The sequence below is a fragment of the Neolamprologus brichardi genome, chromosome 18, assembly GCF_056152115.1.
Source record: "Neolamprologus brichardi isolate AB-2024 chromosome 18, ASM5615211v1, whole genome shotgun sequence".
Classification (NCBI taxonomy): Eukaryota; Metazoa; Chordata; class Actinopteri; order Cichliformes; family Cichlidae; genus Neolamprologus; species Neolamprologus brichardi.
Window position 1 is genome coordinate 5,721,660 of NC_142121.1, and position 16,880 is coordinate 5,738,539.

At 41.2% G+C, this 16,880-nt stretch overlaps 1 protein-coding gene across 1 annotated transcript; it reads left to right on the forward strand.

Annotated features, from left to right (window-relative positions):
* Positions 1-205: 205 nt before the first annotated feature.
* LOC148097491 (uncharacterized) lies at positions 206-16,880 on the forward strand. The gene is made up of 3 exons (XM_087832158.1): positions 206-272; positions 4,114-4,329; positions 16,207-16,880. Exons 1-3 carry the CDS (start codon positions 206-208, stop codon positions 16,878-16,880), a joined length of 957 nt encoding a protein of 318 aa, XP_087688284.1.

Here is a 16,880-nt window from a genome sequence, read left to right on the forward strand (position 1 = left end):
TAATCTCATGGCAAAATTACAGTTTTCTGCAAAGTACCAGACTTTATGTTGGACTGGACTGACCTGATGAGGGCAGTATTACGCCCTTGATACCTCCAGCCTACCGTAAGAGCAATAAAAGAAGAATAGCGGCAATGGGGCCATTGAGAGATCCCGAGTTAAGTTTGAAGACGTTGGTTTGGCGGTATCGGTTGTTGTTGCAATAATGTCTTCAGTTCAGCATCTGAGAGAGTTTATCAAGGAGAGATTAACTTCTGCTGCACACAATACAGGTGTGTAAATTTGTGGAGGTGTGGGGGGTTGCGGTATTGTGTGATTTACTTGGGCATGATCTAAATGCTTTGCATAAATGCATTGATCTAAACTAGTAATACACCCCAGTAAAGTGTATGCAGCTATATCTGTGCAGTGTTGAGAAGGTTACTCTTAAAATGTTTTCCACTACAGATTACAAAAAAATGGCCCAAATGTAGTTTGAAATGTATTTCGTTATTGCCGTGTGAATTATTGCTATTACTGAAGGCTACTAGCCACCTGTTACGTTCCTGTTTAGCCCCTAATCTCCTCAGTATGTTCAGCTGGTGCTAATTGGCCCCACCTAGTCTGGTGTTGATAAAAGCATACCTGACGCAGGCTTTCAGGAAGCTCACTAGTCTTTGCCTCGGTAGCCATTTTAGCCAACCTGCTATGCCAATTTAAGATAAAACCTCTATCTCACTAACACTCTGGTATTCATCTCCTTTTTACTGTTGCGGCTTTTGAGCCGGTTTTCTGAGAATCCATCCTACCGACGAATCATCGTACCCATTGTTTCTGCGCATGCGCACAATACGAAATTAAGTTTCGAGCTGTCTTACCTTTGTGAAAATCAGCTAGAAAAATACTCTGACTGATAAAATTCAGTGCCAAACCATCCTGCCTTTGTGAATGTGATCTACAAGCATACTTTAACAGCTAAATTAAGTGGCAAATCGTCTTACCTTTGTTAATCTGAGCTAGAAACATACTCTGGCTGGTAAAATCAAGTGCCACACCATGATACCTTTGTGACTGTGATCTACAACCATACTTTAATGTGTAAAATGTAGTGGCAAACCATCCTGGGTTTATGAATATGAGCTACAAGTATACTCTGATGGGCAAAGTTAAGTGGCAAACCATCATACCTACTTAAATTTGTGGTGAAATTACTCTGTGAAAGCAGAAATGTGCATAAACTACTTACGGTAGGACGTTTTGCCAAAGTAGGATGGTTTGTCAGAACACCGTAATGTCGTATAGAAAAAATATTCCCACCAAGCACACTCACCAATATTTTGTTTTCGAACTCCATTGCAGTTATTTCACACATTAAACCTTTGATAGAAAATAATAAAACAAAAGTAAGCTGCAATAAATTACAGGTAGCAGTAAAACTATTAAGTCCTTTATGCTACGTCCACACCAACATGGGTATTTTTCTATGCATTTGGTCCTTTCGTCCGCACGTAAACGGTGTTTCGAATCACCGAAAAGGTTGGAGAAAACTCAGTTTTTGCATTTACCTGTGGTCGAAGAATATGGAGTTCATCACACAATGTCAGAGATGTGTGCCTTTCACATCACGCTGTGCGCCATGTTATTGTTTACATGAGATTAATTTCTGCAATGGCAGATAGATTCAAAATACTGTTAATCTTACTATCTGCAGTTTTTACACACTTGCATATACACAAGCAGCAACTGTCCCTCCATTTAGAAAGGCGGAGGTGTAATTATTTTACGTGTAGTTTTTTTTTTTCCCCTCTGTGTAATAATATTCAACATTGCTATCAAAAAATGGGTTCAAAAACATAAACAACTGTGGGATACTGTTTGTGCATGATTTGGACAGCCTAGCGCATCCTCCCGATGCAGGGGAAACAAATTCTGTTGGGGGTACCTACCTTTTTTTTTTTTTTTTTTTTTTTTCCTGTCCCGTTTGGTTCTTTTGCCATCAGAATTATTGTCTAAAGGCGAAGAAAGATGCCCAACGGATTTACTTTATAGGGATATAGGGAAGCGCTGTATAAGGTTCCCGATGTTTGGGTGGTTGACCGGGACGGATTTTCTCCAGTCACTTTCTCGTCATCCCTGACGTGCTCTCCGTTGTTTTTTCCCTGATAATTTTAGCAGCCAGCTTCGGTATCACGTGGTATAAGGCTCCGCCCTTGTCATTTGTTGAGCAGGAAGAGTGAGCGCTTGTCTTCATGCAGATTACGTCCCGGATCAAAATGCGGTACAGTCGTTGTTGTCCTTTTTTTTTTTTTTTTTTTTTTTTTTTAATCGTTGTCATTTGGAAATGAGATCGCACATAAGTATGAATTGAGATCGCGATTTTCTAACGATTAATCGTGCAGCCCTACTTACTATGCAAACATGACAAGTGAAATCTCCCGCAGCAAGCTTAAACATGTGAGAGGTTGATCGCGCAGAGAATCGCTGAGCGTTATGTGAGTGCGTGTGTAAAAGCAGCAGGATATAAGGCAAAAAGAAAGTGCAGCTTTATGGTTTCATGGACAGAAGAATTTCTGTGGCTGCAACATGACGAGCTAAATAATAACCAGGGGTGCACATGATTGGTCCGCAGGTGCGCATTCACTGTCAAAATAAAAAAGATAAGAAGTTGCAACACCTGTTTGCGTACATAAGATTTTCTGGAGGAGGACAGACATTTGTTTAGAACTCTTAAAGATGTCGAAGAAGCAAGCTCCTTTAAGCAATTGGTGTTCCTTCACCTCCAAAGAAATGTCAGAAGGAGTTCGAACCACAAAACAAGCGCGTATTCTTGGAAAAGTGGTTGCAGGAGGTGAGCTGGCTTCAAACAAATGATGAACGCACAGAGATGTGGTGCAGAATGTGCTGTGAAAATCCCACTCTAGCGGACAAAAACAGCCTTTTATATGGACGCAAACGCGCGTTGCAACTTCTTATCTGGTGCGCGTCTTTTATTTTGACAGCGAATGCGCACATGCGGACCACTTATGTGCAACCGTGTAAATAACATAATGTTCTGCCGGGTGTGTTGTTGGTTTTCCCTCGATTTCTGAGTCGACAAGCGCCTCTGTTACTGGGACCAGTAATTTTAAGAAAGGCCCCCATTGGAAATGCATTATTGCTCAGTCTGCAATATCTTTCCCAGAACAAACACCAACTGCAAATAACATACTAAAATAAACCTGAAAGATCTGTTTAGAACAGCGTACTATGTTGCAAAGAGTGGCACAATTTAGCAGTCTTTGCAAACTTCAAAAGGCAAATGGCCTCGATCTTGGTTCCACTTGCCTCTTATCCGTGACTTCAGTGGAAATTTCAAATTCAGGATCTGAAACAGACTGATTCATGTTCTACACAGTTCTTACAAGTTCATAGAAATTTCTGTTCAATTAGAACCAAGTATTTGAGTTGATGATTGTAATTTTTATACAATGTTGTAATTTGTGTTTCAACAATTTTTTGATTAATGTTTTGTTTCCGTTACAATATTATACATTAAAGTATAATATTGTAACGGAAACAAAACAGGAAACAAAACATCAATCAAAAAATTGCTCTTTTTTTATTCGGGCTACTTAAATTTATTTTGGGCTACCAAAAACTGAAGAGTCCCTGCCCGAAGGGCTACCAGGGATTTTGAAATTTTACGAGCCCTGGGTAGCAGTAAAACTATTAACTCTTTTATGCTACGTCCACACCAACATGGGTATTTTTTGATGCATTTGGTCCTTCCGTCCGCATGTAAACAGCGTTTCGAATCACCGAAAAGGTTGGAGAAAACTCAGTTTTTGCATTTACCTTTTATAGATGTAATTTATAGATGAGAAGCAAAAAAGAGCCGTCAGGTGCTCAAAATAAACCTTAGACTCAAGTGTAAGAACAGGCGTCCGTTACAACTTATATCTAAAAATATGTAGTTTAATGCATTGGTCAAAAAACAACATCAACATCACCCAATGAACACATGACTATGAGTGAATGTTTCTGTGGCAGCATCTGCAAGAATGCAAGAGCCCTTGAAACCATAAGGTAAATTCTCAATAGGTGACCCCTTTTAATCCTTTTTGATTCTTCTTCCTCCCTTTGTTGAACATGAAGGTCTGGATGATCAGCAGGTCCGTGACCAGGAAAGGAGCTCCAGTCTGGACCAGCAGGACACAGAGCCTCCAAAGATTAAAGAGGAACAGGAGGAAATCTCCATCAGTGGGGAAGGAGAGCAGCTTGAACTGAAGCAGGAAGCTGAAAGCATTTATGTCTGGGCCAGAGAACAGCTGGATTTGTTGTGGAATCCTGGAGTAAAGCTGACCAGAATAGGTATGTAAAAGTGTCATATACAGATTTCATAATATAGAAATGAATATGACTCATCAAAATGTCAAAAAGACACATGGCGTGCATTACTGCCTGGGATACTGCCTCACTGAAGACATGTTTTCTGTTAGCATAGTAAAATAAAAACTGGATTTCAAATCTTCTGTTTAATAAAAAACAAAATATTCCACCATATTTAAGTCATGTTAGTCCAGAACTGTACACAGTATGTAGAAAAATGTTGAGATGATGAAGACTGGCTTATTGGCCACAAGGACCAAGTTGGAGTGGCAAGCTGTACGCCTCATAAATGATGACTTTGTGCATGTAGACAGAATTCTTTGCTGTTCACTGCATGAGAGAGAATATTTGAATATCGCTCACATATAGAATAGAATAGAATTCAACTTTGTCATTGCACATGTCACCGGTACAAGGCAACGAAATGCAGTTTGCATCCATCCAGAAGTGCTTTAGCCATGATATAGATATATTACAAATATATATTAGCAATAATATAGATATGTGAGTATATTACAGAAATGGATCTATTATGGTATGTTATAATGTACACGGTATGAAGTATGTTATGAATATGCTTTATCTATAAGTATGTACAGGCTGTAGTGAGTACAAGCTATGAACAGGATATAAATATAAAAAAACTATACAGAAATATGAGATATACAGCTATACAGAAATGTGAACTATGCAGGTTATAAACAGTTGTAGATTTAAAAATTATCGTATTGTACAGAATGATTATTTACACAGAATTATACAGTAGTGCAGTTAAGATAAGTGAGATATGTGGATAATTTCTACAGAAGCTATATAAAGTGGTTGTGAGTGGTGGTTCAGTCCATGTTATTATTGTGTGTATGAGGGTACAGTCGTCCATTGTGTGTGTAGATGGTTGTGGGTGTGTGTATGTCCAGTCCATGTGTTTAGTGTGGGTCAGATGTCAGGAGGCAGAGTTCAGGAGTCTGACAGCTGTGGGGAAGAAGCTGTTCCGGTACCTGGTGGTCTTAGTCCGGAGGCTCCTGTAGCACCTCCCAGAGGGCAGGAGGGTGAAGAGTCCATGTGATGGGTGACTGGGGTCTTTGATGATTTTCCCAGCTCTTTTCAGACACCGCTTCCTGTAGATGTCCTTTATGGCAGGAAGTGGTGCTCCGGCGATGCGCTGGGCAGTTTTCACAACCCTCTGCAACGCCTTCCGGTCCTAGACAGAGCAGTTCCCGTACCAGACTGTTATACAGTTGGTCAGGATGCTCTCGATGGTGCAGCGATAGAAGTTCACCACGATGTCTGAGGACAGGTGGTTCTTCCTCAGAGTCGTCAAGAAGAAGAGGCGCTGGTGAGCCTTCTTGACCAGCTTGGAGCAGTTGGTCGTCCAGATGAGATCCTCGGAGATGTGAACTCCCAGGAACTTAAAGCTGCTCACACGCTCCACAGCTGTCCCCTTAATGTAGATGGGTGGATGTGGGTCAGCATTCCTCCTGTAGTCCACGATGAGCTCCTTGGTCTTCTCAGTGTTAAGTAGCAGATTGTTTGTGTCGCACCACTCAGCCAGACGATCCACCTCCTCCCTGTAGGCGGCCTCATCGTTGTCAATGATGAGGCCAATCACCGTGGTGTCATCTGCAAACTTAATGATGGTGTTAGAACCACCGGCAGGTCTGCAGTCGTGGGTGAAGAGGGAGTAGAGGAAAGGGCTCATCACACAGCCTTGTGGTACACCGGTGTTCATTGTGATTGTAGATGAGCAGTCGTTATTCAGCCGGACATGTTGGGGGCGGTTGGTCCGTGCAGCAGCTGGGCATCATGTGGAACCCTGAAGTAAAGTTGCACAGAATAGGTATGCAAAACCTTAATAGATAGATTCCGTTTTGTATTAAGAAATCTATTTCACGTTGGGTCCTAATGAGACCTCAGAGATATGTTATAGAGACACATGACAAATCTAAGGACGAACTGCAACAAGGAAACTGACGTAATATTCTAAGAGCCAAAATGTCTAGCCCTCCAAGTGTCGCCCCTGTCAGGACTGTCCTAAGTTGGAAATAATTAAGTTGAGTACAAGAGAGAGGAAGACACCCTACAATGAGTTGAAACATTGTTAATTATTCCTGCATATACATTTTTGTCATTCATATTGTCACTTTTTTTTGTCCCTCACAAATTGCAGTCATCACTCCTTCTGCCACATTTTTCAAGTGACCTATATTGAATATCAACATGTAAAAAAACCAAACAAAAAAACCCCCCTGAATTATGCTTTTGGTGTGCCACCTCAAAGTTTTCAGTAGCCCCCATATGGCCACCCATATGAATAAAATTCTAGAGGCACCCCTATACATTATGACTAAGTACATCCACTGGACCTTTTGTGGATAACATAATTATCCCCATTAGGACTGAACAATCAGTTTAAAATATTGATTTGAAACTAAGCTTTTAACAAACCACACAACAATATGATAGTTGTGCCCTTGTGCCATGTGTTTCTGGTTCTTTCTTCTTCTGTCCCTTTTGGATTCCAGCACAAGGCCTGTGCAGTGATGTTATTGGTGGATTTGCTGATTGTGTGGCCAATCCATCATCACTTTCTTTCAGAACTGGTATTGCTATTGGTTCCTGGTTTGTTCTTGACTACATTTTTTTTAATCTTCTCTGGCCACTGGATACAGAGGATTTGCTGCAAGCAGATGTTGATGAATGTCTATAACATACAGAGCGCTGTCTTTGTCCTGCTCCATGTTTATGAACTATAGAGAAGTATAGGTTTGACCCTGATTTTAAAAATGCTCCGCTTGGTGGAATTTCTGACCTCTTGAGTTTCAAACATCTTTTTAAATTATGTTGTTTCTTTTTTTCTTCATTCATACATAAGGCACACTCTCGATATCTTGATATTTAAGAAGTGAAATGAAGTTTATTGGATTTACAGAAAGTGTGCAATAATTGTTTAAACAAAATCAGGCAGGTGCATAAATTTGGGCACCACAAAAAAGGACATGAAATCAATATTTTGTGGATCTGCCTTTTGCAGAAATTACAGCCTCTAAATGCTTCCTGTAGGTTCCAATGAGAGTCTGGATTGTGGTTGAAGGTATTTTGGACCATTCCTCTTTACAAAACCTCTCTAGTTCATTCAGGTTTGGTGGCTTCTGAGCATGGACAGCTCTCTTTAACTCACACCCAAGATTTTCAGTAATTTTCAGGTCTGGGGACCGAGATGGCCATTCCAGAACGTTGTACTTGTTCCTCTGCATGAAAGCCTTAGTGGATTTTGAGTAGTGTTTCGGGTCGCTGTCTTGTTGAAAGATCCAGCCCCGGCGCAGCTTCAGCTTTGTCACTGATTCCTGGACATTGGTCTCCAGGATCTGCTGATACTGAGTGGAATCCATGTGTCCCTCAACTTTGACAAGATTCCCAGTCCGTGCATAACACCCCTTGTTATGCCCAAATAGCTAATTTTTAGTTTCATCAGCCCACAGCACCTTATTCCAGAATGAAGCTGGCTTGTCCAAATGTGCTTTAGCATACCTCAAGCGGCTCTGTTTGTGCTGTGGGCGGAGAAAAGGCTTCCTCTGCATCACTCTTGCATACAGCATCTCCTTGTGTAAAGTGCCTGAAATGGTTGAACGTTGCACAGTGACTCCATCTGCTGCAAGATGATGTTGTAGGTCTTTGGTGCTGGTCTGTGTGTTGACTCTGAATGTTCTCACCATTCGTCGCTTCTGTCTATCCGAGATTTTTCTTGGTCTGCCACTTCGAGCCTTAACTTGAACTGAGCCTGTGGTCTTCCATTTTCTCAATATGTTCCTAACTGTGGAAACAGACAGCTTAAATCTCTGAGACAACTTTCTGTATCCTTCCCCTAACCATGATTGTGAACAGTCTTTGTCTTCAGGTCATTTGAGAGTAGACCCCCCATGTTGCTACTCTTCAGAGAAAATTAAAAGAGGAGGGAAACTTACAATTGACCTACATTTATTCACCTGTAAATGTAGGTCAGGGGTCACTGAGCTTACTAAGCCAATTTGAGTTCCAATAATTAGTTCTAAAGGTTTTGGAATCAATAAAATGACAACAGTGCCAAAATTTATGCACCTGTCTGATTTTGTTTAAACAATTATTGCACCAGGCAGGGCCGCCCACTCTCCCCTTCACTGTTTGCAATTTCTATTGAACCACTAGCAGCAGCAATTAGACAGAATTCAGTAATTAAGGGCATAAAATGCAAGAACGTGGAACTTAAAATCAGCCTTTATGCAGATGATTTGTTACTTTCTCCCCAAAACTCACAAACCAATATCTCTGGGGTGATTGAATTGATAAACTCTTGCAAGAATATCAGATTACTCAATTAACTGGCCAAAATCTACAGTCCTTCTGATTAATTGCCCCTTCCATAATTCTTCTTCTACACCACTGCAATCGGGAAATATAAAATATTTAGGTATTATCGTTTTTCCCAAGCTTGCAGATCTAACTAAATGAAACCATATCCCACTTTTAAAGAAAGTAGAAGGTGATCTGGCTAGGTGGAAATGTCTACCCATATCACTCATGGGAAGGGTTGCCGCTATAAAAATGATGGTCTTACCAAAAATAAATTATTTATTCTCAATAATCCCAACTAAACCGCCACAAGATTGGTTCAGGTCTCTAGATTCATATGTCCAAACTCCTTTGGAAAAATAAACCCCCAATTATTAGCTTAAAAACACTACAAAAGACCAAGGATAAAGGAGGATTAGAACTACCTAACTTTCAGCACTACTTCTTCAGTTTATCTCAGGATGGCTAAAACATACCTTCTTAGACAAACCTTGGCTAGATGTAGAACAAGCACTTTGCAATAATCTAGAGATTTCAGACCTAACATTTATCAGCTCAAATATCCAACGACATGAATGCTTCAAAAGCGTCAGCATCAGCTCTTCTCTGACAGCATGGTGGGAGTTTCTAAAATTGACGGAGTCTTCATTAATCCCATGCAAACGTACACCTATCTGGAACAACCCTGACATATTACAAAACAATAATATGATAAACTTTCCAGATTGGAGTGGTGCAGGAATCAAATACTTAGAACATATATTAGAAGGAACAGAATTTATTCCATTTGACAGACTAGTTACACAATATGGGATCAACAAGAAAAGCTTTTTAGAATATCAACAAATTAAATCCATAGTAAAAAAGAAATTTAAAGCGGGTCAAGTTGAACTACAAACACCACCAAGTGTGGTACAATTTCTTACTCTTAAAACCCCCAAATTACTTTCCAAAATATACAGAATGCTTTCTAAAACAGATGAATCAATATCACTTCCTATTGCAAAATGGGAAGCGGATTTATCAGCTTCCCGGCTTTCCAGATTACAACTGGCTGAGGAGAAGGCTACCTGTGGGGACCTAATCAGGTCGTAAGTCCCTGTCTAAAAGGATTGTAGCGATTCAATCCAGTCCAAAAGCATAAAGAACTATTTTCCTAAAACAAAATAAGACAAATGAATGAGCTCATGTTGCTGAGGGTGGAGAATCTGATTACTTGCGCGGGAGTCTCCACTATCAGCAAAAAGCTGGTGTGAATGCATGTGAGTGAATTTGTGTGACTGGACCAAAGTTGGGATGACTAATTTTTTTAATTTCCTAAGCTTGGGTGAAGCATTTTTAGTTTGACACATGAGATGTGTCAAAAAAGGGGGAATTTAAGGTTTGAAATAGGTTTTAGGATCATTTTATGACTTTTGGAGTTTTTTGATAATCTAGATATGGTAAAACTGAGGCAGAAATTGTTATTTTTTAATGTTAAGGTTAGAGGATTAAAGTGAACTGAATCCTGTTTAGAAGATAAAATGCCGGTGTTTATAAGAAGTAGTGTACAAAACTTTAAGGGAAACTGTGGGAATAAAAGATATAGGGAAACTAGTGAAGATTGTGGGAGTAGAAAATGTTTGATTTCTAGAAGAAGTGGTTATAATGCAGGCTTACACATACAGATATTACATAGATTTATTTTTAGGATAGAGGAGAGAGCTTATACATAGAAATGATTTTTACACATTGCATTTTGGTGCTTATTAAAGAGTTGTGGCTCAGTCTATTAATGAAGGTCAAAAGCTTTGTTTGGCGCGAATGTCCAGGCAATTTATTGTGCTAAGTGACTAGAGGGCGCACATGCTTACAAACACATAGAATCCATAAACCTGTCAGGCCAAAGGCCTGAAATTCATTTAGCTTATAACTGAAGTTGAGCTTGCTTAGCAACAAGTGATAGGAAAGAAGAAAAACTTGTTGATATAATTCGTGCCATTAACAAAAGAGGCCACTGTGGAAGCTAACTCTAGTTTATAGAGGAGCAAAATGAAATAAAGATGCTATATCAAGAACAGGTTATGACACGGGAAATGTGAGTTTTAAAATGAAGTTAGTGTTAACACACAGGAGTTGTTTCTGGGCAGCGTTTAGCTTTGATGAAATTTACGCATGAGTAATTGCTTATGTGTTTAAACTTAATTGATTAAAATGGTTGTTTTCTTTTTGATCTTTTAGTAGAATAGGCGCTTATAATGATTTTCTTGTGATCTATTGTGAAAGGTGACTTTTAGGTCAGAGGGGAGGCACTTGCAGCAGCGACAGTTTTGTGTACAGGATGTTGATGAACATGGTAAGTTAGGGAGGCGTAGGAAAAGGTGTTTTGTTCCTTTGCAGGAGATCTCGGCGAGCATAGGGGTGAGGATCCTTGAGGCCCGAGGCCTAATGGACCACAAGAGAGGGACCCAGAAAAAACCTAATGTCACGCATGGAGTGTTCTTAGGGGGGAGCTGACGTTTATTACTGGACCACCTAGATGACATGAGGTTGTTGTCTGATTGGCTGAGCCAGAGGACGGCTAGAGAGGGTCAGAGCAATGACACACGTAAAGTGTGGTGACCCTCTTTTTTTAAGGAAAGAGGGTCACCAAGAGAGGGAGTGTGAGGATTAGAGATATATTTTGCTGCTGTTGTTAATAATCATCATCATTACCATTGCATTAATAATACAATCTGCAGTATTGATATTGTATTCAGATGTTTAAAGATATTGGTACCCAATTAGCCTTTATTACAGGTGCAGTGATAACCACTTTAAACTGTTGAGTTGAATCTATAATCTTAAATGCTTTTGAATGCTTGTTATAATCTTAGATGTGTACGTGCTGGCCTTCTGTCTGGTGGAAAAGGTTACAAGGTTCAGCTGGTGAAGGGAGAGGTGAAACTGAGTGCATTTCATGCTGATACCCACACACACTCACATAGTAGAATAGACTCATGTATAGGTGAGAGGTTAGTCATGTTTGCTGGCAACTGCAAAATTGTCTCTGCAAAAAGAGGAACAGTTTCTTGCAGGGTGTGGGTCTGGTGTTCCAGACGAGAAGTGAAAGTCAGAAGGCTGACAGGAAGCATCTGCCGTGGAGACGGAGACAATGTTATTTTTAAACTGTGTTAAAAGTCATTGTGGTATTGAAACCTATGTATGAACTGTATCTGAGTGACGTTGAAGGGGCGTATTAAATTTAAGCCCTGAAAGGTATAAAACACCTGCCTATGCTCTGTAAGTCAGGAATCAAAAATCATCGTTTGACTCCACCCGGCCGGATCAGTGTTGTTATTTTGAAAGTAGATTACCTCCTGTGCTCCTCCTCAATATTTGAACCCAACATAACTTAGACCAAAACTTCTGGTCTCAGATTATACTTAAAAACCTTTCATTTAATTAGAAATCCCAGTCTTCAATTAATTCAATACAAAATTCTACATAAAGTACACTACAGGTCATCTGATGTTCACGATGGGCTTCACGTCTTCCAACAACTGTTCACACTGCCAAACCAATTCATCGGACAATTATATCCACGCTCTTTGGTTCTGTCCACCAGTTCAGAAGTTTTGGCGCGAGATATGTGAAGACTTATCGAAGTGTCTGAAATGTAACATTCCAACTTCCCCTTTAATGTATTTGTTGGGCAGCTTAGATAATGTCACTACAGAAAAGAATATAGCCCATATGGTTTTCACTGCCCTATGCATAGCCAAGAAAACAGTCCTCATGAACTGGAAAAATAATCCTAATTCTAACCAATATAGAAATTATCTATTAGATTACATTAGTCTTGATACAGCCTCTGCCACCACATCAGATCAATTGCTCTGGGCTCCTTTGACCAGCTCCATCACCTAGTGGGGGTGGGGGGTGGAGGGGGGTCATAGTTTGGTCCCACCTTTGCTGTTGTGATTGGTGTGGGGGTAGCGACAGGCTTGGGGCGTCGGTGCATTCCCCAGGAGCATCTTCCTTGGAGGGCTCAACCCGGGGTTGGGGTCATGGCCTGTTTAGGGCTCTGTTGGCTCTTAGGTGACGGTAGGGCTGCCACGACTTGTCGACTAGTCACGATTACGTCGGCTAATAAAATCAAATGGTAAATGGCCTGTATTTTTATAGCGCTTTACTAGTCCCTAAGGACCCCAAAGCGCTTTACACATCCAGTCATCCACCCATTCACACACACATTCACACACTGGTGATGGCAAGCTACATTGTAGCCACAGCCACCCTGGGGCGCACTGACAGAGGTGAGGCTGCCTCTGACCACCACCAGTAGGCAACGGGTGAAGTGTCTTGCCTAAGGACACAACGGCAGAGACTGTCCAAGCCGGGGATCGAACCGGCAACCTTCCGAATACAAGGCGAACTCCCAACTCTTGAGCCACGAAATCAAATCCTTCAGAGGCTGCATTTGTAGGCCGATTGCGTTACAGCGACTCGATGAAGGCTGTCCAAATTCAAAGACTCCTCCAAATGCGGCCAACAAATGTGTCGTTCATTTCCAGATTTGAAGGATGGGTCGGGTGTATCCTTCGCTGCCCAACCTATCCCAGGATTCATAGCGTGGCCCAGCCAATTCCAGTTTCCAACAATGTCAGCAGCTACTTGGTTTTAATATTACCTTTATTACTCCTTCTTAAGCTCAATAAGGATAAAACTGAAATCCTCCTTATTGGCACCAAATCCAACCTTTTGAAGGCAAACCACTTCTGACTCACTATCGATAACTCCACAGTTTTCCCTTCTCCTGAGCTTAATAGCCTTTGTGTCATCCTAGACTGTTCACTTTCCTATAAATCTCACATCAATAATCTCACCTGTTCCATTTCCATCTACGCAACATTAACAGATTTTGTCCTTCTCTTGTCACCCAGTCTACATCCATTCTTGCCCAGTCTTGTTACCTCCCGCATTGACTACTGCAACTCTCTCTTGCATGGTCTCCCCCAAAAATCCCTCCATAAGATTCAACTGGTTCAGAACTCTGCTGCTCGCATTATCACCAGAACTCCCTCCTACCAGCACATCACCCCGTTCTTCAGGAACTTCACTGACTCCCAGTGAAATTCTGGATATTCCACAAGCTTCTTCTGCTCACCTTCATACAGTGGGGCAAAAAAGTATTTAGTCAGCCACCGATTGTGCAAGTTCCCCCACTTAAAATGATGACAGAGGTCAGTAATTTGCACCAGAGGTACACTTCAACTGTGAGAGACAGAATGTGGAAAAAAAAATCCATGAATTCACATGGTAGGATTTGTAAAGAATTTATTCGTAAATCAGGGTGGAAAATAAGTATTTGGTCACCTCAAACAAGGAAAATCCCTGGCTCTCACAGACCTGTAGCGTCTTCTGTAAGAAGCTTTTCTTTCCCCCACTCGTTACCTGTATGAATGGCACCTGTTTGACCTCATCATCTGTATAAAAGACACCTGTCCACAGCCTCAACCAGTCAGACTCCAAACTCCGCCATGGCCAAGACCAAAGAGCTTTCGAAGGACACCAGGAAAAGAATTGTAGACCTGCACCAGACTGGGAAGAGTGAATCTACAATAGGCAAGCAGCTTGGTGTGAAAAAATCAACTGTGGGAGCAATCATCAGAAAATGGAAGACATACAAGACCACTGATAATCTCCCTCGATCTGGGGCTCCACGCAAGATCTCATCCCGTGGGGTCAAAATGATCATGAGAACGGTGAGCAAAGATCCCAGAACCACACGGGGGGACCTGGTGAATGACCTGCAGAGAGCTGGGACCAAAGTAACAAAGGTCACCATCAGTAACACACTACAACGGCAGGGAATCAAATCCCGCAGTGCCAGACGTGTTCCGCTGCTGAAGCCAGTGCATGTCCAGGCCCGTCTGAAGTTTGCCAGAGAGCACATGGATGATACAGCAGAGGATTGGGAGAATGTCATGTGGTCAGATGAAACCAAAGTAGAACTTTTTGGTATAAACTCAACTCGTCGTGTTTGGAGGAAGAAGAATACTGAGTTGCATCCCAAGAACACCATACCTACTGTGAAGCATGGGGGTGGAAACATCATGCTATGGGGCTGTTTTTCTGCCAAGGGGACAGGACGACTGATCCGTGTTAAGGACAGAATGAATGGGGCCAAGTATCGTGAGATTTTGAGCCAAAACCTCCTTCAATCAGTGAGAACTTTGAAGATGAAACGAGGCTGGGTCTTCCAACATGACAATGATCCAAAACACACCGCCCGGGCAACAAAGGAGTGGCTCCGTAAGAAGCATTTGAAAGTCCTGGAGTGGCCTAGCCAGTCTCCAGACCTCAACCCCATAGAAAATCTGTGGCGGGAGTTGAAAGTCCGTGTTGCTCGGCGACAGCCCCAAAACATCACTGCTCTTGAGAAGATCTGCATGGAGGAATGGGCCAAAATACCAGCTACTGTGTGTGCAAACCTGGTAAAGACCTATAGTAAACGTTTGACCTCTGTTATTGCCAACAAAGGTTATGTTACAAAGTATTGAGTTGTATTTTTGTTATTGACCAAATACTTATTTTCCACCCTGATTTACGAATAAATTCTTTACAAATCCTACCATGTGAATTCATGGATTTTTTTTTCACATTCTGTCTCTCACAGTTGAAGTGTACCTCTGGTGCAAATTACTGACCTCTGTCATCATTTTAAGTGGGGGAACTTGCACAATCGGTGGCTGACTAAATACTTTTTTGCCCCACTGTAACCTCGCACCTCCTTACCTTTCTGACCTGTTAAGCACTACCTTTTCTGTCCGCTCACTTCGATCTTCTTCTTCTTCTATCCAGCTTTCTGTGCCTTCCTTCCGCCTCACCACAATGGGAAGCAGAGATTTTAGCTGTTCTGCTCCCAGGCTGTGGAACTCTATACCCCCAGGTATAAGAAAGATTGGTTCTCTCACCCAGTTTAAATCTCAATGAGCCTAATCAGGGCCACCTGATCCAGCCATAAATGTATGCTTTATCAAAAAGGAAATTTTTAAGCCTAATCTTTTTTTTTAAAAAGAGTGTCTGTTTTCCGAATCCAAACTGGCAGCTTTTTCCACAGAAGAGGGACCTGAAAAGCTGTAGGCTCTACCTCCCATTCTCCCCAACTTTAAGGCAATGAATGGTTAATCTAAACAATAAATAAATAAATCCTGCAGTGAGTGTCCTGTAAAGTTTTTGAATAATTTTAAGTAAACTTTTAAATGTTTTGTGCACTTTGATAACAAAATTTAAGAGATACCACTTTGTGCTTTTGCTTGATTATATATGATCTTTATTTTCTCATCGTAGATCATCTGTTTATATTATTTGTAGAATTTGTAAATGAGCAGCCAAAATGGTTTTCACATAAGCAGCAAAACGGTTTTCACATAAGCAGCAAAACGGTTTCTCCCCACAACATGCCTTCATAGGTATATCTAAGCCATATGCTTACCATGTAGAGACCTGCTAATGGTTAAGCTTGCCTTGTTATTTCTCAAATGTATGTTTTTTGATATGTCCCTTCAGATTTTCCACAACATGACTGTAAGGACGAGGATGGGTTCACAAATCAGCAGGTCTGTAACCAGGAGAAGAACTCCAGTCTACACCAGGAGGATCCTTCACAGATTAAAGAGGAACAGCTGGAACTCCGTACCACTGAAATGGAAAAAACGGTTGTTCTAAAGCAGGAGACTGAAACTTTTCCTGCTCGTGAAGAAAGTGACCACAGTGAACCAGAACCAAGCAGTGACCAGCTCCATTCTCACAAATCTCCTGACACAGATCAGGGTGAAATCAAGGATGGTAACTTGCACAGAAATGAGTTGGAGCAAATCGTATCAGGCCTGAGTGTTCAAAATTCCGAGACAGCACATTTATGTAGCACCTGTGGGAAAAGATTTTTTTGGAAGTCAAACTTGACTAGACACATGCAAATTCACACAGGTGATAAGCCACATTGTTGTTGCACCTGTGGGAAAAGATTTACTCAGAGGGGTCAGTTGAAGATACACATGCGAATTCACACAGGTGAGAAGCCACATTCTTGTAGCACCTGTGGGAAAAGATTTGCTCAGAAGATTCATTTGAAGACTCACATGCGAATTCACACAGGTGAGAATCCACATTCTTGTAGCACCTCTGGAAAAGATTCAGGCGGAAGGAAACTTGAAATAACACATGCCAGTTCACAAAAGTGA

What these genes read in the sequence shown, in the direction of transcription:
- LOC148097491 (XM_087832158.1), top strand. Translation starts at nt 206, where the DNA reads ATGTCTTCAGTTCAGCATCTGAGAGAGTTTATCAAGGAGAGATTAACT. An exon ending in TTCTGCTGCACACAATACAG is followed by an intron (nt 273 to 4,113) that starts GTGTGTAAATTT and finishes TTGAACATGAAG; the next exon opens with GTCTGGATGATCAGCAGGTC. An exon ending in AGTAAAGCTGACCAGAATAG is followed by an intron (nt 4,330 to 16,206) that starts GTATGTAAAAGT and finishes ATGTCCCTTCAG; the next exon opens with ATTTTCCACAACATGACTGT.